The sequence below is a fragment of the Hemitrygon akajei genome, chromosome 9 (assembly GCF_048418815.1).
Source record: "Hemitrygon akajei chromosome 9, sHemAka1.3, whole genome shotgun sequence".
NCBI classification, from domain to species: Eukaryota; Metazoa; Chordata; class Chondrichthyes; order Myliobatiformes; family Dasyatidae; genus Hemitrygon; species Hemitrygon akajei.
In genome coordinates, this window is record NC_133132.1 from 47,978,152 (window position 1) to 48,005,774 (window position 27,623).

General features: G+C 41.4%; 1 protein-coding gene across 2 annotated transcripts in view; it reads left to right on the forward strand.

Annotated features, from left to right (window-relative positions):
• The window catches only part of rpf2 (ribosome production factor 2 homolog), a 34,160-nt gene extending 14,804 nt beyond the window's left edge, over positions 1 to 19,356 (forward strand). For both annotated transcript variants that reach the window (XM_073055911.1, XM_073055912.1), the window contains exons 6-10: positions 1,226 to 1,302; positions 1,383 to 1,482; positions 5,143 to 5,245; positions 8,751 to 8,895; positions 12,880 to 19,356. In XM_073055911.1, coding sequence (XP_072912012.1) covers positions 1,226 to 1,302; positions 1,383 to 1,482; positions 5,143 to 5,245; positions 8,751 to 8,895; positions 12,880 to 13,062 — 608 coding nt within the window. In that variant the 3' untranslated portion in view covers positions 13,063 to 19,356. The remainder of the gene's footprint in view (positions 1 to 1,225; positions 1,303 to 1,382; positions 1,483 to 5,142; positions 5,246 to 8,750; positions 8,896 to 12,879) is intronic.
• Positions 19,357 to 27,623: the final 8,267 nt, after the last annotated feature.

Sequence of the window (27,623 nt, forward strand, 5' to 3'; positions counted from 1 at the left end):
ATTTACTCTCAAAGGATGGTACAGGGTGGTTAGACAGTATGGAAGCAGGTTTAGCATTATGATTTTAGGGATGGTGTTGTCCAATTTATTCCTCTGGCTATATGTTGGAACTAAATGACAAGTAATGTGCTTAGTAGAATTGTTGGAAATATAAGAAATAGGAGCTGAAGTAGATAATTTGAGGAAGAGTAATGCTGTTTCACATGGATGGGCTAATGAAGCATCATTTAGATTGCAAAGAACGAGCCTCAAGAAGATTAAAAATAGATCAAAAGTAACAAGAGAAGATCTAAATGTGTATAAGATTATGAGAGGCATTGATCGTGTGGATAGTCAGAGGTTTTTTCCAAGGGCTGAAATGGTTGCCACAAGAGGACACAGGTTTAAGGTGCTGGGGAGTAGATACAGAGGAGATGTCAGGGGTACGTTTTTTATGCAGAAAATGGTGAGTGCGTGGAACGGGCTGCCGGCAACAGTGGTGGAGGCGGATACGATAGGGTCTTTTAAGAGACTTTTGGATAGGTACATGGAGCTTAGAAAAATAGAGGGCTATGGGTAAGCCGGGTAATTTCTAAGGTAGGGACATGTTCGGCACAACTTTGTGGGCCGAGGGCCTGTATTGTGCTGTAGGTTTTCTATGTTTCTAAATATTCACCAAAGAGCAAGTAAGAAGCACAGTACTGTATGTGGAAAAATTAAGTGTCACCTTGTGAGGAAGGGAAAAACTAAAATAAGTAGCAAGAAAATGGATATGGTGTTACCACTGACTCTTAAGTGCTTGAATAGCAGACATAAATCAGAATTTTTTGTGAAGGTACAGGATGTATTTGTAGGTGACATTGCTTGCAGCTTTCCAGGGGGCTATTTGTTGCTTTCTTACTCATTAGAACCTTTCCTCAAATTTTGATTTCTCAGAGACTGATCCAGCAGGCAATAATTGGCATAATTTGCACTGTAAAGTGAATCAGATGTGCTGTTGTGAAGAGAGGATTATCTTCAATTTTCCTCACAAAAGAGAAGGGATACATTTTTAAAAATCTGACCGTAGTAAAACAATCCAAGTGAGTTTTTACACTGTTATCTTGAACAGTGCAGTGAAGTGCTTCCATAACATTGAATCTGATGTCAGTTGTTTGGTTTTTCAGGATAATTCTATTAAATATTTGAGATAAGTTATAGTATATTTATATATTTCTAATGGCAATTTATTGTTCCCTGTTTGCAGGCCGTATGTTTGATTACCACGTTTTAGATATGGTTGAGCTTGGAATTGAAAAGTTTCGTGGTTTGCATGATTTTAAGGTAGGATATTCTTCAAGCTTTCTGAACCAGGAATGGAACTAATAAAGCAGAAATACATTTAAAGAATTTTTTTTTTGCAGAATAGCAAATCAGCAGAAGGTTCCAAGCCCATGTTAGTGTTTGCAGGAGATTTATTTGAATTGGATAATGATCATAAAAGACTGAAGAACCTCCTTATTGGTAAGTAAGAATTAAATTGCTGTGATAGGCCAGGGTAATGTGTTGTTGCACGTAAATATGGGCGATGTTAATACTACTTCTCATCAAATAGAGAGAGTGGGAGAGGCCTCCGTTGGTCAGGTTCGACCATGGGTGTTGCATCCTAGCTGTCTAGATACAAAAGCCTGGGCAATACAATATGGAGAGCAAGCAGTTGGCCATGTAGCAAGCTCCCCCTCTCCATGCATCTGATGAACCCAAAGGAACAGCAGGAGTTGCCAGTCATCATTGAACTCAACGTAGGACTGCCTTGGGGACACCAGCTCCAGAGTTTTCCACTGGGGTTTACTCCCAAAGCCTTCCCTGTGAGTGGGCATAGACACGAGGCAGTGGAAGTTTGAGATCAGAGTTTTCCTTCTAGATGAGTTGCCAACCACAGCTGTTGAGCCCCATCTGCCTGAATAGAGTGGATATATAAAGGATTACTCTTCATGTTTGTAACTTGTTACATTGATGGGTCAACTTAGAAATGAAATTCTTTGTGTATGAAAGGAATCAGGCAAGCAGATACTTAAACACACACACACCATGGTACAAATAACATTTCCTGGAAACGTTTACGCAGTTCACTGCTTTTGCAAGGATGATCTTTATATGAATCTACAAGTGAGTTGACTTCAGAATATCCTATTATTTGTATGTAAAAGGGGATCTCTTGATTCTGGTGCTTGAGCACTTAGTCTGAATTCAGTTGTAATGCTATGGTATGCTTAGTATCTGCTCCTTTCAGAAAGAAGATGGACAGGCAGACACTTAAGTACTCGTAAAGATAATAAGCAGACGTTGAACATATTTTGGGAGTCTGTTTAGGAATGAAACAATGACGTGATGTGCGTGTCGAAGCACCTTGTGTGGCTGATAAGTTGCATGCAGTCAAAGACTGTGGAGGAACAGAGAGTGACTTTAAAGAAAGTTAAAGAATCTTTGAATATATTTGCTGATAGCTTTGGCAGGGCAGGTGTTTTTAGGCCACTGAACAGCATTTCAATAGCGCAGCTTGCTGATTTCCTAGTAACCTTTTAGTTTTGTTTCTGTGACTTAGAATGTAGAGCAGTACAGCACAGGAACTGGCCCTGTCTGTCAATCTAAACTAATTCCATCTGCCTGTATATAGTTTCTAGCACTCTTTTCCCTGCCTTTTCATATGTCTGTTGAAATACCTTTTAAATGTTGCCATGGTATCTGCTTCTACCACTTTCATTGACAGTCACCTTCCACTCTCTGTGTAAAAACAGAAAACACAGATCACCTTTTAAATATTCACCCTCTTACCCTAAAACTGTGCCCTCCTGTGTTTGACATTTCCACCCTGGAAAAAAAAACTCTGCCTGTCATACATAATTTTATATACTTTGATTAGGTTGCCTTCACTTCCAACGCTCCAGAGAAAACATCCACATTTGTCCAACTTCTAATCTGCCAACACCAGCCAACATCCGAGGGAACAACTTCTGCAACCTCTCCAAAACCCCCACATCCCTGCTGTAGCACATAAACTAGACTGTACACAATACACCAAATACAACCCACCCACAGCTATACCCAGCTACAGCATGATTTGTGAACTCCTGTGCTAGGTGTTCCTCCGATGAAGCACGCTGAATGATTCCTTCACCACCTTATCCCTTTGTGTTGCCACTTTCACCCAAAGTCCCTGTGTCAATGCTCCCAAGGGTCCTGCTTGCTTGCTACATACTTTATTGTATTTAACCTCCCAAAATTCATCACCTCGCACTTTCTTGAATTAATCCTTTTTCAATTTCTCCATCCAAACTTCCAACAGATCTATATCCTGCTGTATCCTTTGAAAACTTTCCTCAGAATTCACCACTCCACCAATTTTCCTGTCACCTGCAGTCTTATTAATCAGACCACCTACTGAACAACCTCATCCAAATCATTAATGTAGTTTACAAAGAGCTGAGGGTCCAGCATTGATCTTTATGGAACACCACTGTTCTTCAACTTCCACTCAGAAGAGAACACCTCTCTACCACTATGTTCTGTCTTCAATGCCCAAACTAATTTAATCCAATTTACTAACTCAATGTGGATTCCAAGTGACTTAACCTTCTGGGAATAACCTTTCATGAGGGACCTTGTCAAAACAGTTCACTAAAGTCCACTGTCCTACCCTCAGTTATCTTTGTCACCTCCTCAAAAAAGCTCAATGAAGTTTGTGAGATTGTACCTACCCTCACAAAGCCATACTGACTGTACTTAATAACCATATATAACCATATAACAATCACAGCACGGAAATAGGCCATTCCGGCCCTCCTAGTCCGTGCCGAACTCTTAATCTCACCTAGTCCCACCTACCCGCACTCAGCCCATAACCCTCCACTCCTTTCCTGTCCATATACCTATCCAATTTTACCTTAAATGACACAACTGAACTGGCCTCTACTACTTCTACAGGAAGCTCATTCCACACAGTTATCACTCTCTGAGTAAAGAAATACCCCCTCTTGTTTCCCTTAAACTTTTGCCCCTTAACTCTCAAATCATGTCCTCTCGTTTGAATCTCGCCTACTCTCAATGGAAACAGCTTATTCACGTCAACTCTATCTATCCCTCTCAACATTTTAAATACCTCGATCAAATCCCCCCTCAACCTTCTACGCTCCAATGAATAGAGAGACCTAACTTGTTCAACCTTTCTCTGTAACTTAAGTGCTGAAACCCAGGTAACATCCTAGTAAATCGTCTCTGCACTCTCTCTAATTTATTGATATCTTTCCTATAATTCGGTGACCAGAACTGTACACAATATTCCAAATTTGGCCTTACCAATGCCTTGTACAATTTTAACATTACATCCCAACTTCTGTACTCAATGCTCTGATTTATAAAGGCCAGCATTCCAAAAGCCTTCTTCACCACCCTATCTACATGAGACTCCACCTTCAGGGAACTATGCACTGTTATTCCTAGATCTCTCTGTTCCACTGCATTCCTCAGTGCCCTACCATTTACCCTGTATGTTCTATTTGGATTATTCCTGCCAAAATGTAGAACCTCACACTTCTCAGCATTAAACTCCATCTGCCAATGTTCAGCTAACCTTCCATGTGGAACTTTGTCAAAGGCCTTAATGAAGTCCATATAGACTACATCCACTGCCTTACCCTCGTCAACATTCCTCGTAACTACTTCAAAAAATTCAATATAAGTCCATGCTTTTCCAAATGTGTGTACACTGTGTCCCTAAGAATGTTCTCCGGTAATTTGCTTACCCCAGAATAAGGTAATCTGTCATTTCCTGTGACTATTTGTATCCTTAATCTTATCTGTATTTGTCTTAAAGTTTACAGAGCTATAGTCATTCCTTCCAAAATGCTGTTAGTCTGAAACTTCAAATCACCTGGATAAGCTCATTCCCCAACATGAGGTCTAGAGTAACACCATCCCTAGTGGGACTGTCTATAGTTTCAAGAAACCCTCCAAGACGCACTTGATTAATTCTGCCCCATTTAAGCCTGTGCCATTGAGAGTCACAGTCAATATTATACGTTGCTTCCACACCTGGTAAGTTTTAACATATTAAAGTTGAGTTGCTGTTGTTTCTGTTCTTAAAAGTTTGTTAAAATCTGTTAATCCCTTCAATGCACTTCATAGATTTCTTTCGAGGACCCGTGGTGCCAAGCGTTCGTTTAGCAGGCCTGGAAGTTGTTCTGCATTTCACAGCTTTTGCAGGAAAGATCTTCATGCGAAGCTATAAGTGAGTATTCTTCTAAATGTTTTTGTTCTTATTTATATATAAAAAGATCTCATGGCTGGTGTTTCGTTGCTGTGTATAAGGTGTATTTATACCTGGATTTTGGGCTGGTTTCCATCCTTCAGGAGTTCCCTAATCAGATTGAGGCACCTCAGTGTTAATGTTCCACAACTAGATTGTAAGTGGGCAACAGTCATTGGTGAAGATAACCACACTTAACATGCATTTAAATGCAACATTCCCTAACAGGATGAGAGTCAGAAAAAAACTGAAGTCCGGACATCTGTCTCATGACAGAGAATACTGCAAATGTTCATCTGGTCAGGCAGTACCTGTGGAGAGAGAAAATTCACATTTCAGATAAACAACCGTACATCAGAAATGATTTTATGATGGGAATCACAATTTTCCCTTTGTTACTCATCATGCCACTCATGAAGTCATGGATATTTGCTTCAAGAGATCCACAGATATATATTATTTTAAGAATACCACCTCTGCCTCCCATGTCATAGAAGAATTCATAAGTTTAAAAGCAAAGCCTTGAATTCTTTCTACTAACAAAAACCTTTCTTCTTTGTGTTCTGTGCAGCTTTGTCCAAATGTCACTTTATTATAACCTTAGAGCAAAATCTAATGAACCCTGTTTGGATCGGTGGACAGTAGCTATTTTGTAGGGTGGGGGGGGGGGGTGGATCTGGTATGGCTTTGGGTTGACTTCTGCATTAACTCACCAGTGCATCCAACTCTCCATGCATCTATGAGCTCGCAGAATTTGACCCAGAATGTAGAGACAGACTCAGGAGAACGGGTAGGTCACAGGTTAACAATGAGGAGAAATTACTTTGCTCGAGATTCGAAGTTCAGAGTAAATTTGTCATCTAAATACATATATCTCACCATATACTACCCTGAGATTCATTTTCTTGCAGGTGTTCACAGTACATACAAAGAAGCACAGTAGAATCAACGAAAACACACATGGCCGAGACAAACAACCAGGGTGCAAAAGCCAACAAACTGTGCAAATGCAAAAGGATAATAAATAAATAAACAATAAATATTGAGGACATGAGTTGTAGAGTCCTTAGGTTGTCAAGTTATTTTATGTTGGGGCGAGTGCAGTTATCACTCGCTCAGGAACAATTATTACCCCTCAACCATCTGGCTGTTTCTGTTTTCAGAGCCAGATGGTTGAGGAGTAATAGTTGTTCCTGAACCCGGTGATGTGGGGCTTGAGGCTCTACCTCCTCCCTGATGGCAGCAGTGAGAAGAGAGCATGGACGGGGTGGAGGGGCTCCTTGATAATGAATGCTGCTGTCTTGCAACAGCACTCCTTTCAATTGTTCTCAGCGTCGGGGAGGGCTTCACCTGTGATGGACTGGGCTGTATCCACTACTTTTTGTAGGTTTTTCTATGCGGTGGGTTTGGTGTTCCCATATCTGGCTGAGGTGCAACCAGTCAGCATACACCTCACCGTGCATCTGTAAAAGTTTATCAAAGTTTTAGATGACATGCCAAATCTGCACATACTGCTGTACCTTCTTTGTAATGGCAGCTACTGTAACTTTGTCCTCTGACATCCCAGGGGCAGGCTAGCTGGTTGGTTGGCTGATTGACTACTATAAATACCCTCTGGTGTAGGCGTCCGGTGGGAAGAATCTGGGGGAGATAGAACACTACAGCACAGCACAGGCCTTTCTTCCCAAATGATATTCCAACCTTTTAACCTGCTCTATTTGGGCCAGCTGGTGGTGTAGAGGCATCAGCACTGGACTTCGAGGCAGATGGTCCTGAGTTCAAGTCTGGCCGGGTGCCAACCCAGACAGCAGCAGTATCTGTGGGGGGGGAAGAAACCTTATGGACAACTACACTATCCAGAGGGTCACCATGAGTCGACAACGACTTGACGGCATTCAACAACAACAAGATGAATTTAACCCTTCCCTCCTACATAGCCTTCCAGTTTTCTATCATCCACATGTCATTCTTAAGCGTTTCTTAAATGCCCCTAATGTATCTGCCTCTACCACCACTATCATCACTTTCAAATTATGCCTCCTAAAATTAGCCATTTCCATTCTGGGAAGAGTCTTTGGCTATGCACTTGATTGATGCCTCTTTTCCTCTTATGTGCCTCTGTGAAGTCACCTATCATCCTCCTTTGCTCCAAAGGGAAAAGCCCTCTCATTCACATAACGTTTCCTCATAAGACATACTCTCTAAACTAGGTAGTATCCTGGTAAATCTTCTCTGCTCCTTCTCTAAAGTGTCTGTAACCTTTCTATAATGAAGCGACCAGAACTGAACACTATATTCCAAGTGTGGTCTAACCAGAGCTGCAACATTACCTCGCGCCCGTTGAACTCAATCCGCCGACTAATTAGTTGATGGGTATGTGTGAGAAAATAGGTGAAAGCATGTAAAAGGATTTGGGCTACTGCAGGAAAAAGGCACAACAATAGAAAATCAGCCATGATCTTGGTGGAGAGTGTCAAAGGGCTAGATGGCTACTCCTGCCCCTATTCCTCATTCTTATAGAAGAACCACCTAAATGCGGGGCTTTGCAGGGAAGATTTTATCCCAGTTTGGCACATAATTTAAACATGTATATGATTTGAATGACTTTTGATTACAGGTTTGCCCCGCAATCCGAAGGTAGAGCGTTCCTATGAAACCGTTTGTAAACCAAAATGTTGTAAAGTGAAGAACCAATTACCATTAATTTATATGGGAAAAATTTTTGAGCGTTCCCAGACCCAAAAAATAACCTACCAAATCAAACCAAGTAACACATAAAACCTAAAATAACACTAACATATAGTAAAAGCAGGAATGATATGATAAATATGCACCCTATATAAAGTAGAAATATTGTAGGTACGGTGTAGTTACACTTACCAATATCGGGAAGACAGCGAGCCAAAATTGATTTGGAGAAAAAAAATCGGCACGTACACGCATGCGCACACAACTGCCCGCGCAAGGCTTCACGGTCATTGTAGTCTTTCTCAGGGTAAACACGCGTATGAAGCGGGCGTCTTTTTTTCATAAAAGTGAAAATCCTCTTTGGTTAGCGAAAACAGGTACTAATGTAGGTCTTTCGTAACAGCGAGCTGTCGTAAAGTGAACATTCGAAAAACAGGGGACACCTGTATCTAAGATGAAAGCAAAATGCAGTGGCAGATCTTTGCCTTACATCTCCAACCCACTATCAGTCCTAACGTCTAGTGCTGTCTGTGTTGAGCTTGCACGTTTTCCGACAATTGTGTGGGTTTCTTCCTGAGCGTTTCAGTTTTCTCCCACATCCCAGACACAGGTTAACTGGCCAGTGTAAATTGCCTGCATTGTGGTGGAGTCGCAGGGGAAGGTGGCTTAATAAGAATCTGGGGAGAATACAGTGAGCTTTGTATGGGATTACTGTCAATTGGAGCTTGATGGTTGGCATGGGCTCAGTTGGCTGAAGGACTTTTTTTTGTGCTCTGATGAAGATCTCTCTTATCCACAGGGTGCTGCTGAAGAAATCTGGTTGCAGTACACCCAGGATAGAGCTGGAAGAAATGGGACCTGCCTTTGATTTTGTGCTCAGGAGAACCCACTTGGCATCTGATGACCTCTACAAAAATGCTCTTAAACAACCAAAATCCCTTAAGGTGAGATGAATAGATGATCTGTGAGGATGGTACCAGAGCAGTGTTTACTTTAGAATATAATTTTAACTTGTATTTAAGTAAAGATATTTGGCATTTTTGTGACCACATTCTTTTGCATTCCTTCTTTGCTTTGGGCACTTTACCACTGTAGCCACTGCTGATTGTATCATGAAAAAGGTTCTTTGAACAGTTTGGAGTCCTAATCTAGCATTGCACAACAGCAAAATGTCTTCTGAAGCTGCAATATGCATTTCATAAGTGATGTTCATAAATTTGAACTCATAAATGAAAGAATATATATCTGTAGGTGATACCTAGTACACATGAAGCTATATTTTTGTTAGTAATGTGTGAGTACTGTAGCCTATTGATTTATGGTGTGGGTCAAGCAACTTCCCGGAACTGAAGTCAGACCTCACCATGATTAGACATAATTGAACCATTGAATTTTGGGCTAGGTTGAGATGTAATAATGTTGAAACAGTGAAATCTATTTACCTTTTGTCTATGACATATTGGAGAGGAATTCACTGAGAACTCAATAGTATATGAGTACAGAGTTTCAGATATTAGCTTGAACTTGGGATTTGTACAGGCATGCAAGAGAGGCAACATTCCTGTGAAAATCCCAAAAAACTGCTAGAATATTATAAACTCTCTAAATGGTTGCCAAGGAGTGCAAGCGGTTGTTTCCCTACTCTGGCCCACATGTAACTTCAGTCACCCACCATGTTCTTTTTTTGTGTACTTGGGACACGTGAGAAGAGGCAGGAAACTGTGACTGTGTCAGTGTCTCCCACATCTTAATAACCACCAATGTAAGGACAATTTTATTTAAAGACTAGGTTTACTTAAAGGCCTTTGGTTAAATGGAGTGCCAGACAGCCCACATTTGGGGTTTGAGAGCAGGATGAGAAGCTGTTGCAATCATTTCAGTGACACAGAATTCTGAAAGGGTTTCAGAATGCAAATAGGGTTTGTGTACCTGTGGTGGAACAGAAATCCTCATGGTTTTGATGACTGGAGATAGGTCTCATTGTTGATGATTCCCATAGAATCTTGTAAGAAAGAGGAGTTTTAGAATAGAAAGAAGTAGGGCAGCTTATTAATCACCTCTTGTCTGGTCGTTGTTTTTTGTTATATTTAGCTCTCTCCACCCTCAGATTTGGTCTCTAGTTTCCTCAGTCTGGTTCTGTAATGCTGGCTTTACTCCTGCCTTTGGATGAGTTACCTTCTTTCAGAGATCTGCTTATTGGCTTTTGGTTGTTTAACCATGCTGGTTTCTCAATTAATGATGAAGTGCCCTTCACATTTTGCCTCAAGTTTCAGTGAGAAGGATATTTCCTCATCAATCTAATTGGATTTCCTTTCTAGCTTTTTAGTTGCCAAGATCTCTGCTCCCCTTTTATTTCTGAGCTCCACATGTTTGCTTTTCAGGCATGCTTGGCCTGTGTCTGGCATCAACAGCCCCTGTGCACACCTTGCAGGTGAAATTGTTCTTTTCTCTTAATTCCTGCATTTCAGATGGTGATGTGCAGTAGTTTAGATCTGTCTGATCGTGTTGCACAGTGCAGATGGTCTGCACTGATTATATCTGGTATTCATTCCTGAGGTGTGGCTAGAAAAGCCTAGTTGAGAGGTAGACTTAACAAGTATCTTTAATTAATCATAATCTTTAAAGTTTAAGCCATACTTTTGAAAATGATACAATTTAATCTTGAAAGCTGTGATTCACAAATTCATTCCAGGTGCACTAAATATATGGCACAGAGAATGGCCATTCAGCCCAACAAGATATTGCTGTTTATGGTCTACCGAGTTCCCTACCCTATCTAATTCTGTCAGTATTTCTTTATATTCTTTTATACTCATTAAAATTGTTTTTAATATACATCTCAATCACATACTGCGGTAGCAAATTCCGCTTCCTTGCCTGTTTGGGGATTGTCTCCATTTCTTGTACTGGCGACCTCCATTTTTGCCTTTCTCCTTTGTGAAAATACTGTTTAAATCATCTATAAATTTCAGTGCATTTGTTACATTTTCCTCACCCTTCCTCCCTTGGCCTTATTCAGCAGAAATTAAACTTGGATATAAGATGTTGAAATAGAGGATCAACCAGAATTGTACTGAATGCTGGAGAAGGTTTAAGAGTATTCCATCTCCTGCGATCATTCTTGCAAGGACTCTTTACTGCATCTTATTCTTTTCATAATACAGTGGCTGGGCTTCCAAGTGTGGCCCAGCCTAAGTTCATGTCAGTTTAGCAGAACTTAGGCCATTTGTAGTTCTGTTCCCAACTTAAAACTTTTTTTTTACAAGTGATGATACATGACCTGTAAAATGAGCTTCTGTTTAATACAGTGAACTGATTAGTCTGATAACTACCTCTGAGTACAACCATCATGATCAGCTGAAGAAGTTCTTTATGTAATGTTAGCTTTATTGTTTGCTCCTTCGTTGGGTTAGTACACACAACTGAAAAACACACGGCAATTACTCACACTGGCACGGTCATATTCTTGTCCTGTCCCAGGTGCTCTGAGTAGATTTAAAAAATCACCCATGACATAAAGTGAGACTGTTTTTGTGGGGGAGGGGTACACAAAAGATATCAAATTCAAAAATTGTAGTTAATTTTCTTACTCTGGTAAATTCCGTAGCAAGATTAATCATCTGTAAACTACCTTGTTTTTTCCCTCCCTGGGCACTGCCTGATCAGTTAGGTATTTCTACCATTTTTTTCTTTTGCTTTATCAAGTCCTTTTATTAATCTACTAATCTATTCACCAAGCAGTTCTGCAAACATTAGGAACATCTTTATAACCCTGGCCTCACCTTGTCAGAGAATATTCCCATTGTCCTGTCCATCGCAAGACATCCTGTCTACAACTTGATACTAACTTACACCAGGAAATCCGCAGATGCTGGAAATTCAAACAACACACACAAAATGCTGGTGGAACACAGCAGGCCAGGCAGCATCTATAGGGAGAAGCACTGTTGATGTTTCGGGCCGAGACCCTTCGTCAGGACTAACTGAAAAGAAAGATAGTAAGAGATTTGAAAGTAGGGGAGGGGGAAATGCGAAATGATAGGAGAAGACCGGAGGGGGTGGAGTGAAGCTGAGAGCTGGAAAGGTGATTAGCAAAAGGGATACAGAGCTGGGGAAAGGAAAGGATCATGGGATGGGAGGCCTAGTGAGAAAGAAAGGGGGAGGGGAGCACCAGAGGGAGATGGAGAACAGGCAGAGTGATGGGCAGAGAGAGAAAAAGAGGAGGGGGGAAACTAAATATATCAGGGATGGGGTAGGGAGATACTAACACAGTGTTTTCTCACATTCCCAGTTCTGAAACAAACTCTGTTCCTCGTTCCTTAGCTGTTCCTTGAGCTACATGTTACCACGTTGTTCAGTTTTGATTACACTTTGAGTTTGTTTGACATGCCTTGCAGGGTAGGGTGCAGCCCTTGTTCAAGGTGAGAAGAGAGGAGAATCAGCCGATATTTCCCTTAGGGTGGCAGGGTAGCACATCAGTTAGTGTAACGCTAGTATAGCACCAGCGACCCAGGTTCAAATCCCAAGTGTAAGGAGTTTGTATGTTCTCCCCGTCACTGCATGTGTTCCAGTTTCCATCTACATACAGGTTAGTAGGATGAGCTACTGAAAGGACACTTCCTCTGCAGGTGTGAATATGCAGTGGGTGAAATTTCCAGACTCTCTGACCAGCCTGTGAAGAACTATGTTATATAGTGATGGTAAAAATGTATCTGAAAGAGGAGGGTCTGAAATCTATGGCATAACAAAGGTGTAATAAGGGTAATTTATGTTCTGAAGCCATTACTGCTCGGATATTCTGCAATTGTCTAGGTTGCAGTTGTCTATGTAGAAGATCCACCTTTGGTTTTGTTATCAGAACCAGGTGGTGAGGATTGGGATTTAGGGAGCTGTTTTCTGTGATTCATTTTTGATGTCTTTCCCTTCAGGCAAAGAAGAAGAAGAATATTTCACGGAATGTTTTTGGAACAACGTATGGCCGAATCCACATGGAGAAGCAAGACCTGAGCAAGCTACAAACCAGAAAAATGAAAGGGCTGAAGAGAAAAAGGGAGAAGAAGGTGGCAGATGTTGAGACAGAGAGCAATCCCAAAAATGCAAGAGTGGAGTGAGATGACTGCTGGTAAAGCGAAGAATCCAGGATACTCTATACCTGTCCAGTGATGAAAGATTTCACTTACAGACTTGCACATAAAGACTTACAGTTGTAAACCTGTTTTTATCTCTACATCAGGAACTGGTGTTTGCTGTACTTCCTTTTGGGATGTCAAGTGTCACTTTTCTATATGGTTTCCTTACCCTTGTGGTTTGGAAGAGGTATATTTTATATCTGTGTATTCAAGCCAGGAATTGTTGAATTGTCTTTTCTAATGTTACTCACTACTTGCTTTGGAGAGGCAGATATTAAATTCAGGTAGACAATAATAAAGTGATACTGTTCATTATAAAGAGTAATTGAATAAATATAAATCAGTGCAATATGGAACAAATATTAAGTCCTCAATCATGTAGTTATGTTTCATTACAGCTACTTTTGAAGCAAAACTACTCTTGGGCTTCTGGGAAAATGAAACGTTAGTTACAAGCAAAACTAACTCATCACACAGAAAGCCGTTTGGACCATTTGAGTTTTACTGTTTGATAAGATCTTGCATAGTCTGCCCAAATTCCACAGGTGGAGCTTTTCCATATTTACCTTTGGGTGTGGGGGAGAGTAGTTTAATTGCTTCTAGTAGCATTTAGGGTTGCCATAAATCTCCGGTTGGAAAGTTATTCTTCAGCCTTATTCTTTATTGTTCCAACACTTTTATTTCAGACTTCCAGCATCTATGGTATCTCACTCATTGTTGAGGGAAATGTGCTTTGTCTTGGGCATCCATTACTTTCTGAACACACATTAAATGAGGACTTTTGACCAGCTTTTTGTAATGAAGAAATAAATTTAATATGTGATAGAGAAGAAAATGCTTTGAATATATTGACTAAGGGCAAACTGTGTTCTGTGCACCATTGAGTATAGATCTCTGACAGACATCCACAGAAAATGTGAACTACAAGACTTGGGCTTTTCTGATCCACATAATTTCTTTGTTACATAACTTTTAAACTTGATTGAGTAACCATCTATCATTTGCCTGAATGAATGTCCCCTTTCTATTGGTGCAATGTGACATATGCTGCAATCTTATCTGTGGAGCAACCATAGATATCAACTTTTATTTTTTCTATTAGATCATGATTGGAAAAAATAAACATTTCAAATATTTAAACCAGTTTTTTAATATATTCATAGAACTCAATATCTAATATTCCCCCAATGACCATCCTTCATAGCATTTCAAAGCCAATGTTTCCAGAATTTTTTCCAGAAAATTTAATTATAACCAATTTTTGAAATTGAATATTTTTTTGAGATGGATTTTCCTAAAGGCTACTGTACATTGAGCAATCTCTTGAAAAATGAGTTTGTTTGAATATGGTGCAAATGCAGTGTCACTCTTGGAGCATCAATTATGGTAATGTACTGTGAAGTTAGGCTGCTAGGACAAGGCAAGAAACTACAGGCCGGTGTGCCTAATAGAGATGTTAGGTAGGTTATTGGAGAGAATTCTGACAGCGGTATCTGTCTGCATTTGGAAAGGCAAGGACTGATTAGGTATAGTTAGCATAGTTTTGTGCATGGGGAATGATGTCTCACATTCTACTGAATTTTTTGAAATGGGGACTGATGAGGACAGGGCAGTAGATGCTGTCTTCACAGGGTCTGAATCAAAATTGGCTTAGCGGCAAGAGTTGGAGGACAAAATGGAGAGTTTGGAGCCTGTGGACAGTGGTGCGCTGCAGGATTTCCCCTGATGTTTGTCAAATATACTGGGAATTTGGATGAGCTGGTAATAATAAGGTGGTGGATGACGCCGAAATTGGTGGTGAATTGTGTAGAAAGTTGTCTAAAGGTACAGCAGGATCAAGATCAACTGAGAAAGTGCACAAATGAATGGCAGATGGAAATTATACAAGTGTGAAGTGACGCATTTAGGGAAGTCAAAACAGGACTGAACTTGCACAGTAAATATAGTTAACAACACTGAAAAAGGCCCTTTGACACAACTCATCCATGCGTACCAAGATCTCTATATGAGCTAGTCCTTGGCACATAAGCTTCTAAACTCTTCCTATCCTTGTACCTATCTAAATGTCTTTTAAATATTGTAGGAAGTAGTACCTGCTTCCTCTGACAACTTGTTTCATATGCAGACCCTGTGTAGAAAATGTTTACTTTCTGGTCCCATTTAAATCTTTCCCCTCTCACCTTAAGCCTATGCCCTCCAGTTTTGAACTTGTGTGCCCTGGGAACGAGACTGTGACTATCCACCTTATCTATGTCCCTAATGATTTTATTTTTACCTATAGGGTGATCCCTCAGCCTCATACACTTCAATGGAAAAATGACCAAGCCTATCCTGCCTCTCTCTATACCTCAAAACCTCTAATCAGGTAACATGCTCGTGGAGCTTGAGAGATCCAAGCGTAGATGGGCTCGTCTCTACCAAAGGAGGTGTAAGGTAATTTTTTCCTCCATTAACCTGCAGGTCCCCCTTGGGCAAGTGGTAGCATCTACATAGCACTGCCCCCACCCCCCGATCATGGTTGTGTGAAGCCATGGGAGTAAGTGATGGGTGGTCATATGAGCAGCTGGTGCACATCACAAATCCTGGTTATGCACCTATGGTGCCAGACAGACAGTCTCTGAAGAGTATTGATAATGGCTGGGGTCACCTGTCTTGTAAAGACACTGCCCAGAAGAAGGCCATGGCAAACCATTTCGTAGAAAAAATTGTAAAGAACAATCATGGTCATAAACGCACATCATACAATGGCACATGATGGTGAAGAATGCATATGACATACCTTTGTTTCTTACAGTTGTTCAAAACATTAGTTCGACCATTCCATTGTGTGTGGTTCAGGTTGCCATACTCTTGGAAAGATGTGATAAAGCTAGAGTTGTGGTAGAAAATATCCACAAGGCTTTTGAGTTAGAGAGAATGGATTGACTGGAACTGCTTTTCCTAGAATGTAGAAGGTCAGTGTGTGACCTTCTATAAAATTATGAATAACATAGAATCGGCTTTATTGTTTCTGACATAAGTCGTGAAATTTGTTTTGTGGCAGGAGTAAGTGCAGGCATAACAGATTACTATAACTTATAATAAAAATAAACCGTGCAAAAGAGAAATAGTAAGTTAGTGTTCATGGGTTTGTGAACATTTCAGAAATCAAGAGGCAGAGGGGAAGAAGCTGTTCCTAAAATGATGAGTGTGGGTCTTCAGGCTCCTGTACCTTCAAATTGATAGTAATGATGAGAAGAGGGCATGTCATTTGGTAACGGTCCTTAAGGACGGATACTGCCTTCTTGAGGCTCCATCTTTGGAAAATGCCGTCAATTTTGGGGAGGCTTTTGCTCATGATGGAGCTGGCTTTGTGTACAGTCCTGTGCTTTGCAACTCAGTACCAGACGGTGATGCACCCAGTCAGAATGCTCTCCATGCTACATCATAAATAAGGTGGATGGTCAGTCTTTCACAATGAAGGATTCGCACAGAGGGTGGTGGATTATGGAACAAGCTGCCAGAGGCAGTGGTAGAGGTGGGTACAATGTGAAAAAGACATTTAGACTGGTTCATGGATGGGATGGATATGAGCAAAATGGGACTAGCTCCTTGGTTGGATGAGTTAGGCTGAAGGGCCAGAATAATTTCTCATTCTGTCTCTGTATTTTACTGCTTGATCTATTGAGACCTATCGTAGCATTAGAAACGGATTTTAGTTTGGAGCGGCTTGCTTTTTATTCCTTTGATATTTTCTTTTTGGTCTCTGATTATGATATCCCCAAGAAGGTAGCTGATTAATTTTATCAGGCCGTAAGATATAGGAGCAGAAGTAGGCCATTCGGCCCATCGAGTCTGCTCCGCCATTCAATCTTAGGCTGATCCAATTCTTCCAGTCTCCCCACTCCCCTGCTTTCACCCCATACCCTTTCATGTCCAGACTTATCAAGAACCTATCTATCTCTGCCTTAAATACACCCAATGACTTGGCCTCCACAGCCACTCGTGGCAACAAATTCCACAGATTTACCACCCTCTCACTAAAGTAATTTCTCCACATCTCAGTTCTAAAAGGACATCCTTCAATCCTGACGTTGTGCTTTCTTGTCCTAGAATCCCCCACCATGAGAAATAACTTTGCCATATCTAATCTGTTCAGGCCTTTTAACATACGGAATGTTTCTATGAGATCCCCCCCTCATTCTCCTGAACTCCAGGGAATACAGCCCAAGAGCTGCCAGACATTCCTCATAGGGTAACCCTTTCATTTCTGGAATCATTCTCATGAATCTTCTCTGAACCCTCTCCAATGTCAGTATGTCCTTTCTAAAATAAGGAGCCCAAAACTGCACAAATACTCCAAGTGTGGTCTCATGAGTGCCTTATACAGCCTCAACATCGCATCCCTACTCTTACATTCTACACCTCTAGAAATGAATGCCAACATTACATTTGCCTTCTTCACAACCAACTCAACCTGGAGGTTAACCTTTAGGGTATCTTGCACAAGGATTCCCAAGTCCCTTTGCATCTCTGCATTTTGAATTCTCTCCCCATTTAAATAATAGTCTACCTGTTTATTTCTTCCACCAAAGTGCATGACCGTACACTTTCCAACATTGTATTTCATTTGCCACTACTTTGCCTATTCCCCTAAACTATCTTAAGTCTCTCTGCAGGCTCTCTGTTTCCTCAACACTACCTGCTCCTCCACCTATCTCTGTATCATCGGCAAATTCAGCCATAATTCCATTAATACCATAGTCCAAATCATTAACGTACATCGTAAAAAGCGGTGGTCCCAACACCGACCCCCGTGGAACTCCACTGGTAACCGGCAACCAGCCAGAATAGGATCCCTTTATTCCCATTCTGTTTTCTGCTGACCAGCCAATGCTCCACCCACACTAGTAACTTCCCTATAATTCCATGAGCTCTTACCATGCTAAGCAGCCTCATGTGTGGCACCTTGTCAAAGACCTTCTGTAAATCCAAGTACACCACGTCTACTGCATCTCCTTTGTCCATCCTGCATGTAATTTCCTCAAAGAATTGCAGTTGGTTGGTCAGGCAGGATTTCCTTTTCAGGAAACCATGCTGGCGTTGGCCTATCTTGTCATGTGCCTCCAAGTACTCCGTAATCTCATCCCTAATAATCGATTCCAACAACTTCCCAACCACTGAAGTCAGGCTAACAGGCCTATATTTTCCTTTCTGCTGTCTCCCACCCTTCTTAAATAGCTGAGTAACATTTGCAATTTTCTAGTCATCCTGTACAATGCCAGAATCTATCGATTCTTGAGCAATCATCATTAATGCCTCTGCAGTCTCTCCAGCTACTTCCTTCAGAACCCGAGGGTGCATTCCATCAGGTCCAGGAGATTTATCCACCCTCAGACCATTAAGCTTCCTGAGCACCTTCTCAGTCGTAATTTTCACTGCACAAATTTTACTTCCCTGGCACTCTTGAATGTCTGGTGTACTGCAGATGTCTTCCACTGTGAAGACTGATGAAAAATATGCATTCAGTTCCTCTGTCGCTCTGCATCTCTCATTACAATATCTCGAGCATCATTTTGTATTGATCCTGTATTTTGTAATTAATAATTTACAATGAGCAGGACTTTCCTCTACGTGAATTGTCCTCAATGGAAGATCAGATTGCTGAGTCAGGCTTGTGATCCAAATTAAAAGTGGTCAGTTGATCAAAAGCTATCAAAATGTTAAACAAAGTAGCTGCCAAGCTGATGAAATATTGAATCTGACAGCATGCAATCATCAGAAAATTGGAGCAAAGTGATCATTTCCTCATTTATGTTTCAGTTCATAGAATTAGAATTGACATTTATTGCATGAATAAGTAGATGAAATGAGGTTGTTTTTGACAAGGCAAACCAATGCGAATTAATAGTTTATACGCGCATCAGTCATAAATTCACTCAAGTTGCTGAGCTAGGGGATTAAATTGCTACTCAGCATTATGTGGCTGAAAAACATTGGCTTTGAAGTGTTATGAAGTGGGAGAATGTTACATTTTGAGCTCTGTCTATATTTTAAAATAAAACTGGTCTAGATGTTTGAAATGTTAAGAGGAAGTATTTTTTGTTAAAATACTATTTTTCCAATTCTGACCACATAAGAAGTCAAAATTGGTATCTTTAGTTGTTCCAACCTCATCTGCTCTTGACTGAAATAGAATGCTGAGAAATAAAATGTTTTCTTCCTTCCAGGGAATTGTATAGGAGACAGAAAGGAACAGAATTAATTAAAATATTTTAGTACTTGTTTTTCTTGATAGATGTGGATCAAATTGGGTGTCTTTGCATTGATTTTTTTGAGGTGCAAATTACTGTTGGTCTTGCTGCCAGTAGAGCTTACATCCAAAGTAGCCTTCCTACTTCCACAGACACTGCCACTTCTCTGTTAGCCTCTTCTTGCAATGCAAGGTCTATAGGTGGCTGTCTACAAGAAAGGTCAGAGCCGTCTCTATTTCCTGAGGAGACTGAGGTCTTTTAACATCCGCCGGGCGATGCTGAGGATGTTCTACGAGTCTGTGGTGGCCAGTGCTATCATGTTTGCTGTTGTGTGCTGGGGCAGCAGGCTGAGGGTAGCAGACACCAACAGAATCAACAAACTCATTCGTAAGGCCAGAGATGTTGTGGGGGTGGAACTGGACTCTCTGACGGTGGTGTCTGAAAAGAGGATCCTGTCCAAGTTGCATGCCTTCTTTGACCTACAAGGAAGCCAGTATTTTTCGAAAATGGTCTTCTGATTTTTCAGTAGTGTGTTCGTGTATGTGTTCTGGTAAACTAGTGTATATTTTTATCACACAATTGTGGATGATATTGATATATTCAGGACATAATTCTGGATGCAGTATGTGTCATGGTGGAAGGGAGGAAGATGCTTATTCAGGGGAAGGGGCATGGGTCTATAACTCAAGGCACTTGGAGAGCTGAAAAAATGATCCCATCTGGTCTTCTCCCACAATCACAGCTGAAGAATGGATGAACTTGACCCCTGGAGTCAAGGGGCTGAAGTTCTGTTTCTTTGTTTAGCACAGTTGTGCAGTGAGTAGAATTGTTAGCTCATAGCTCTGGAGGCCTGTTAATCCATGGCCTCCAGTGTTATCTGTTTGGAGTGCGCAAATTCTTCTTGTGATTGCACTTTTTTTTCTCTCCGGTGCTCCGGTTTCCTTCGACATGCAGTTGGTTGGTTAATTGGCTGCTGTAAATTGACTATAATGTGGTGGAATTTATGGAGTGCTGATATAGGCAGAGTAAAATGGCATTCGGCTATTCTAACTACAAATTGAGTCTTGGTGGTTGGATCACTATGTATATAAAGATTCTGTATTGACTCCGTGACCCCTTCAGAATGCACCACAGCCTTCAAGGATCAAGCATCCTGTGTAGTTAGTGGTGCAGCAATTTTAATTCTGATCAATGTAAAGTTCAAAGTAAATTTTGTTATCAAAGTACATATATGTCACCATATACAACCCTAAGATTCATCTTCTTTTGGGCATACTCGGCAAATCTATAGAATAGAAACAATAACAGGATCAATGAAAGATCAACCAGAGTGCAGAAGACAACAAACTGAAATTGCAAACATAAATAAATAGCAATAAATAAAGAGAACATGATATAACAAGCTAAAGAGTCCTTAAAGTGAGATCAGTGGTTGTGGGACTATCTTAGTGGATGGATAAGTGAGTGCATTTATCCCCTTTGTTCAGGAGCCTGATGGTTGAGGGGTAGTAACTGTTCTTGAAACTGGTCCTGGGGCTCTTGGACCTTCTATTTGATGGTGGCAGTGAAAAAAGAGTGGCGTTGGTGGTAAGGATCTCCGATGATGGATTCTGCTTTTCTACGACAGCATTTCATGAAAGTAACATCATAAGATACAGCAGAGTAGAGACTGCTCTGCCATTTCATCATGGCTGATCTATTTTTCCTCTCGGCCCTAATCTCCAGCCTTCCCCTTTGCAACTTTTAAAAATGAGACAAAAGCTACCTTAGGAACTACAACACAACGGGGTCTATGTGGTGAGCAAACCAATGTGGGATAAATCAGCATGGCCTTGCCTTTGCCAGTCAGACTGTTGCAGATGTATTTGTTGGCCATTTTTGGTAGAAGTGACCACTGCACCGTCCCTGTGACCTCACACAGATGATGTGTTTTACAGACTGAGGACACACTTCAACCTATGGCAAGGTCGTACGTTGGTGCTCAATGGTGTAGTCATAGAGTCATACAACACCCAACCTCGGCCTAGCTTGACTACGCCAACCAAAATGCCTATCTAAGTTAGTTTCATTTGCCCATATTGAACTCAGATCTTTCTATCCATGTGTATGTCCAAATATCTTCTAAGTGTTGTTATTGTACCTGCCTCAGCCGTTTCCTTTGGCAGCTCGTTCCAAAGAAGTACCATCCTTTTAGGTTCCTATTAACTCTCTCCCCACCCATCTTAAACCTATGCCCTTTAAGGTTTCCCCAACCTTTGAGGGAAAAGACTATGTGCATTCATCCTATTATACACCTGTATAAGATCACACCTCAGTCTCCTACACCCCAGGGAATGAAGTCCTCACCTGCCCAACCTTGCTCTATAAACCTGTCTCTTGAGTCCTTGCAACAACCTCATAAATCTTTTCTGTACTCTTTCCAGCTTAAGGGCATTTTTCCTATAACTGAACGATGAAATCTGTAAGTGCAGCCTCACCAATGTCTTGACTGACTGCAACATAACATCCCAACTTCTACAGTCTGTTTAATGCACTGAGTGATGAGGACCAGCACGCAGAGGAGTCTGAGAATATATCTTGAGTAGCTCAGGATGTGCCACCGAGCATCACCAGCAGTAGAAATGCACACTTATGCTCTATCCTAACCTCATCTACCACCTTAAACACTCATTTTCTCCATCATGGCTGCTGTGTGTGCCAGCTGCAAAGCTCACAATAGTTACTCACCCGGACTACACCCAACCCCATGTCCTCTACCTCCAAAGTGACAAGGGTTTCAAGCACCAACTGCAAATTCCTCTCCAACTCCTAACTTGCAAATGTATCGTTCTTCATTATTGCTGAGTCTGAATCTTGGAACTCCCCATCAGAGCAGTGGGAGGAAATTCACCAGAAGGTCTGCCTCAAGGTTGGTTAAGGATGAGCAATGAAAACTTGCCCTTTTAGAAAATCTTACATCTGTAAGATGAATGACTAAAAAAAGTGACAAGAACTTCAGAAATGGATCATTTGTGGAAATTACTGGTGCATTTTTGCTCTTTATGGTTATTGAACATGGTATCAATCCTTGTTTTCTTGGTATTTGCTAGTGTATTTGCCTGATTAGTTTCAATTCACATGAGGAAATCTGCAGATGCTGGAAATTTAAGCAACACACACAAAATGCTGGTGGAACACAGCAGGCCAGGCAGCATCTATAGGGAGAAGCACTGTCGACGTTTCGGGCTGAGACCCTTCGTCAGGACTAACAAAGGGTTAGACCTGATGTTAGTTCTGACGAAGGGTCTCTGCCCGAAATGTCGACAGTGCTTCTCCTTACAGATGCTGCCTGGCCTGCTGTGTTCCACCAGCATTTTGTGTGTGTAGTTTCAATTTACCACTGGTTTTATTTACGGAGCTGTGCCATGTTAACCTCCTAGCAGATTCCTCCTTCTGCAGAAAATGCTCAATTTCAAACTTTGGGCAGAAAGATAGATGATAGATAGATAGATACTTTATTCATCCCCATGGGGAAATTCAACATTTTTTCCAATGTCCCATACACTTATTGTAGCAAAACTAATTACATACAATACTTAACTCAGTCAAAATATGATATGCATCTAAAATCACCCTCTCAAAAAGCATTAATAATAGCTTTTTAAAAGTTCTTAAGTAGTTTACTTAAATACATTGAGTCCTAACCCCGGCACTTTAACATATCTTACTCCTGGCGGTTGAATTGTAAAGCCGAATGGCATTGGGGAGTATTGATCTCTTCATCCTGTCTGAGGATCTTTCAAATTCCAAAACCATTTTCTGCATTGAAGTGTCAAGAATTAGGAAACTGACTGGTGTGCATTCTTTGTGCTGGCAAAATGTTTTAATGCCGCTGTTCATCTGAATTTTAGTTTCATTGTTCAGCTGAAGAAAAAGGATCCCTCCTTTCAGAAGTACCTCTCTATATACTAGCAGAGCATGTCATGATTTTAAAAACAAACCTTAATGCTTGATATTTTCATTTTCCCCTGTGGAAAATACATCCTTTCTCTATATCCGCCTAATCATGGTGTTACTGTGTGTACAAGCCACCAGTCTCAAGGACAGCTTCTATTACGCTGTTATCACCTGGTCCCTCAACACCAGCTCCATAGCAAAGAAAGCCCAGCAGCGTCTCTACTTTTTGCAAAGACTGAGGAAAGTCCATCTCCCATCCCCCCCATCCTCATCACATTCTACAGGGGTTGTACTGAGAGCATCCTGAGCAGCTGCATCACTGCCTGGTTCGGAAATTGCACCATCTCGGATCGCAAGACCCTGCAGCGGATAGTGAGGTCAGCTGAGAAGATCATCGGGGTCTCTCTTCCCGCCATTACGGACATTTACACAACACGCTGCATCCACAAAGGAAACAGCATTATGAAGGACCCCATGCAGCTGTCATACAATCTCTTCTCCCTCCTGCCGTCTGGGAAAAGGCTCCGAAGCATTCGGGCTCTCATGACCAGACTATGTAACAGTTTCTTCCCCCAAGCTATCAGACTCCTCAATACCCGAAGCCTGGACTGACACCTTGTCCTATTGTCCTGTTTATTATTTATTGTAATGCCTGCACTGTTTATGTGCACTTTACGCAGTCCTGTGTAGGTCTGTAGTCTAGTATAGCTTTCTCTGTGGTTTTTTTTACGTAGTTCAGTCTAGTTTTTGTGCTGTGTCATGTAACACCATGGTCCTGAAAAACGTTGTCTCATTTTTACTATGTACTGTACCAGCAGTTATGGTCGAAATGACAATAAAAGTTGACTCAACTTGATCAGGTTCTTGAACTGACCTCTGACATGCTAAAAGATGAAGACTTGACGACCTCCCAATCTACCTTGCTGTGGTCCTTGCACTACATTTGTCCACCTGCACTGCATGTTTTTCTGTCATTGGAACATGATACGTTGCATTTAGTTTTATTTTTGCCACCTTGATGTAATTCTATACGGCATGATCTACTTGGATGGCACTCCAAGCCAAACCTTTCCACTGTATCTTGGTACCAGTACCATCCCTACTCTTAACTTGGTGAAATTTATGTTTTAAGCTCTGCTCCACCACGACCTTACAACCATCACTGAGTCTACATAAGGGAATTTTAACTGTAACATAGCAATTTTTACTATTCAAACTTCTCCCCCTCACCTATCACCTGCCAGCCGGTACTTCTTCCCCCTTCCTCGATTTTCTTATTCTGTCTTCCATCTCCTTCCTTTCTAGTCCTGATGAGGGGCCTTGGCCTGAAAAATGGACTGTTGTTAGGGTCAGGCAGACTGGTCATTGTGACATTTGGCTGTTGTAAGAATGAATACCTGAGGCTTTGGCGTGAGCAGGCCAAGTAGTTATCCCCAGTGTGGGAAGTGATTGTGGCTATTTTAAAAAAGGGTTCAAAGCATAGGGTCAAGTCAAGTCGCTTTTTATTGTCATTTCAACCGTAAACTGCTGGTACAGTACACAGTAAAAATGAAACAACGTTCATGGTGCTACATGAAACAACACAAAACTACACTAGACTACGGAGCTGATTTGACCGAAGCTTCAACAATGAAATTGAGTGTATGAAGAAAGGTTGGGGAGGGATGAAAAGAAGACCAGAACCAAAGGAAATGATGGAGTAACTTCAGAAAAGGTTAGATGGTGTTGTAGGCAAAAACCAAGCAATTCATGAAAGAATGGGGAAAAAATGTGAAAGTTAACTGAAACTTAATGGAGGCAAGAGAACAGAACAAAATCATGGAAGTCGTGACATAATGTCTAAGCCCTGATGAAGGTTCTCAGCCCAAAATATCAACTACTTACTGTTTTCCATAGATGCTGCCTGGCCTGCTGTGTCCCTCTAGCATTTTGTGTGACTGACGTAATGTATAAGGGTGGAGGCTGTGAAATGTTTTATGTATAGGATCTAAACCTCTAACCTAGAGTTTGCTCTCAAATCTCTTTTTTTTACTCTTATCCTTAACTTTGTAAAGGATTATCTAAGCACCAGCTCACCCACACAGTTTCTAATTCTGGGTGATTTGCTAGATTATTCATGGACTGAAGGTCACTCATGAAGGTTAGGAACAGAGTAAATAGAGACAAACATCCCAGTGGGCAGAGGCCAGTTGATTTCCAAAAGTGATATAAAGAAAATCTTTGAGGTGGTTAGAGTCTGGACTATACGCTTGGGGTAATAGAGGCAGATTCCGCCTAAACTGAATGAATGGTTGGGGAAAAAAACACTTCAGGGCTTTGGGGAGAAGGTGGAGGACTGGGATGAGCTGGAATTCTTACACTGAGCCAACATGGACTTGCTAGTTTGAATGATCACATCCAATGTTGTACTATTTCTGTGATTCAGAGAAACTTGCCTTTTTTATATCATAATTTAATTTAGACTTTCATGTGGCCTTGTATCAGATCAGGTAAAGTATTCTTCCTGAGCTGTGCCTTGCACCTTTCTGAAGAGTCATTAATGTTGTAAACTGTGCGCTGTTTACAACATAAATGACCTTTCAAAAGTGTAACCTGATTCCCCGATTCCCATTGCTAATGAGTGAACCAGTGATGCAGCCTTGGTCAGCTTAACCTGAGTGCAGCTTCAACCAGTGGTGGGTGAAGATTGGTCAGACAATTATAATCATAATAACCTTTGCTCAAAATGTAGGGTATGAAAACAAGCAAGCTGAGTGGTTAAATTCCTGGAATGAAGAGCTCTAAACTGAGAGGGGCATGTATTCAAATTCCTTTATAATCATTAGTTAAATATATTCTGGAATTTAAAAACTAATATTGGTGATAGTGAGTGTGAAATTCCGTGAGTGACTTTTTCACTAAAGCAAATAAAGGAATGGATAAACAACTTCAAAACAAAAGGTCCTCCAGCAACATGCCTCTGCTGATAATTTAAGGTCCAGGATGAGAACATAGACTAACCTTTGTGCTTTGGAAGTCATGTCTCAGCAAAGTCAGGCGTTGATGAGGCTAATTCACCAGGGTTCCAAGATCAAACCAAGCACAACTCCCATGGTCTACCAGGCGTTGGTGATCCCTGTCCTCCTCTATGCCTCTGAGGCATGGACTACATACAGCAGGCATCTCAAAGCGCTGAGGGAGGCGGGACCCTTGCTCCTCTAAGTGAAGTGGCAGATAGTGACGTCCCGAACACCAAGGCCTCAATTACACATAGCCTGTGTTATTGGCCTGGCCACCTCAATGAAGTCCTCCAAGAGGACCCCAACTTGGTGTAGTTTGGAGGCTTGCGAGCCTTAGTGACCCAAAGAGCTACAATGGCTGCAGTCAGGGCTTTGTCCTTTAGCTCTTGGTAGGGTCACCCATGCCAAACAGGTCAAAGGATAGAGGCCAGACTGAAAGTGGTCCATCGGTCCTTTATGTTCGGAGATTCAGCTCAGGGCTAACAACCCTGACTGGTAAAACAGAACTGTTACAGAAACAGCAATGAAAGAATCCTTCTGCGTCTGAGTGGCTGAGGACAGACAGAGATGAAGGAACTTCATTGCTGCACTGAATGCCAATGACATAACGGGCAGTTAAGATAAAAACACACGACAAATGGGTGGAGTTTGTTCTGAAAGCCTCCTTGGAAAAAAATAATATCTTCACCAAATTGTGGGAATCCTTATTTGGTGACCAACCAAAATGGAGGATGAACACTGGGGATGGCATTGCAAACCTTGAGCCTTTGTCAGCTGTCCAGGGAAGCCTAACACAACCCATCCAACCTCCACACCTAAGGTCCCTTGGCCCCCACCCTGCCTTGGTCAGCCAGAATTGGCTTGAAAAACAAAGTTCAAAATAAAATTTATTATCAGAGTTCATACATGCCACCACGTACAACCCTGAGATTCTTCTTCCTGTGGGCATGTTCAGCAAATCTATAGAACGGTAACTGTAAACAGGATCAATGAACCGAGCAAATGAAAATGTAAATAAATAGCAAGGAATAACGAGAGCATGAAATAACAAGATAAAGAATCCTTAAAGTGAGATCATTGGTTGTGGGAACACCAGAAATAGATGAGTGCAGTGGTTCTCTTTTGTTCAGGAGCCTGACGGTTGAGGGGTAGTAACTATTCTTGAAGCTTGTGGTGTGCGTCCTGAGGCGCTTGTACCCTCTACCTGATGGCAGCAGCGAGAAGAGAGCATGGCCTGGGTGGTGAGGGTCTTTGATGACGGATGCTGCTTTTCTATGAGACCGTTTCACGTCGGTGTGCTCAATGGTTGGGAGGGCCGTGCCTGTGATGTGCTGGGCTGACTCCACTGCCTTTTGTAGTGGCTTTCAAAGGCATT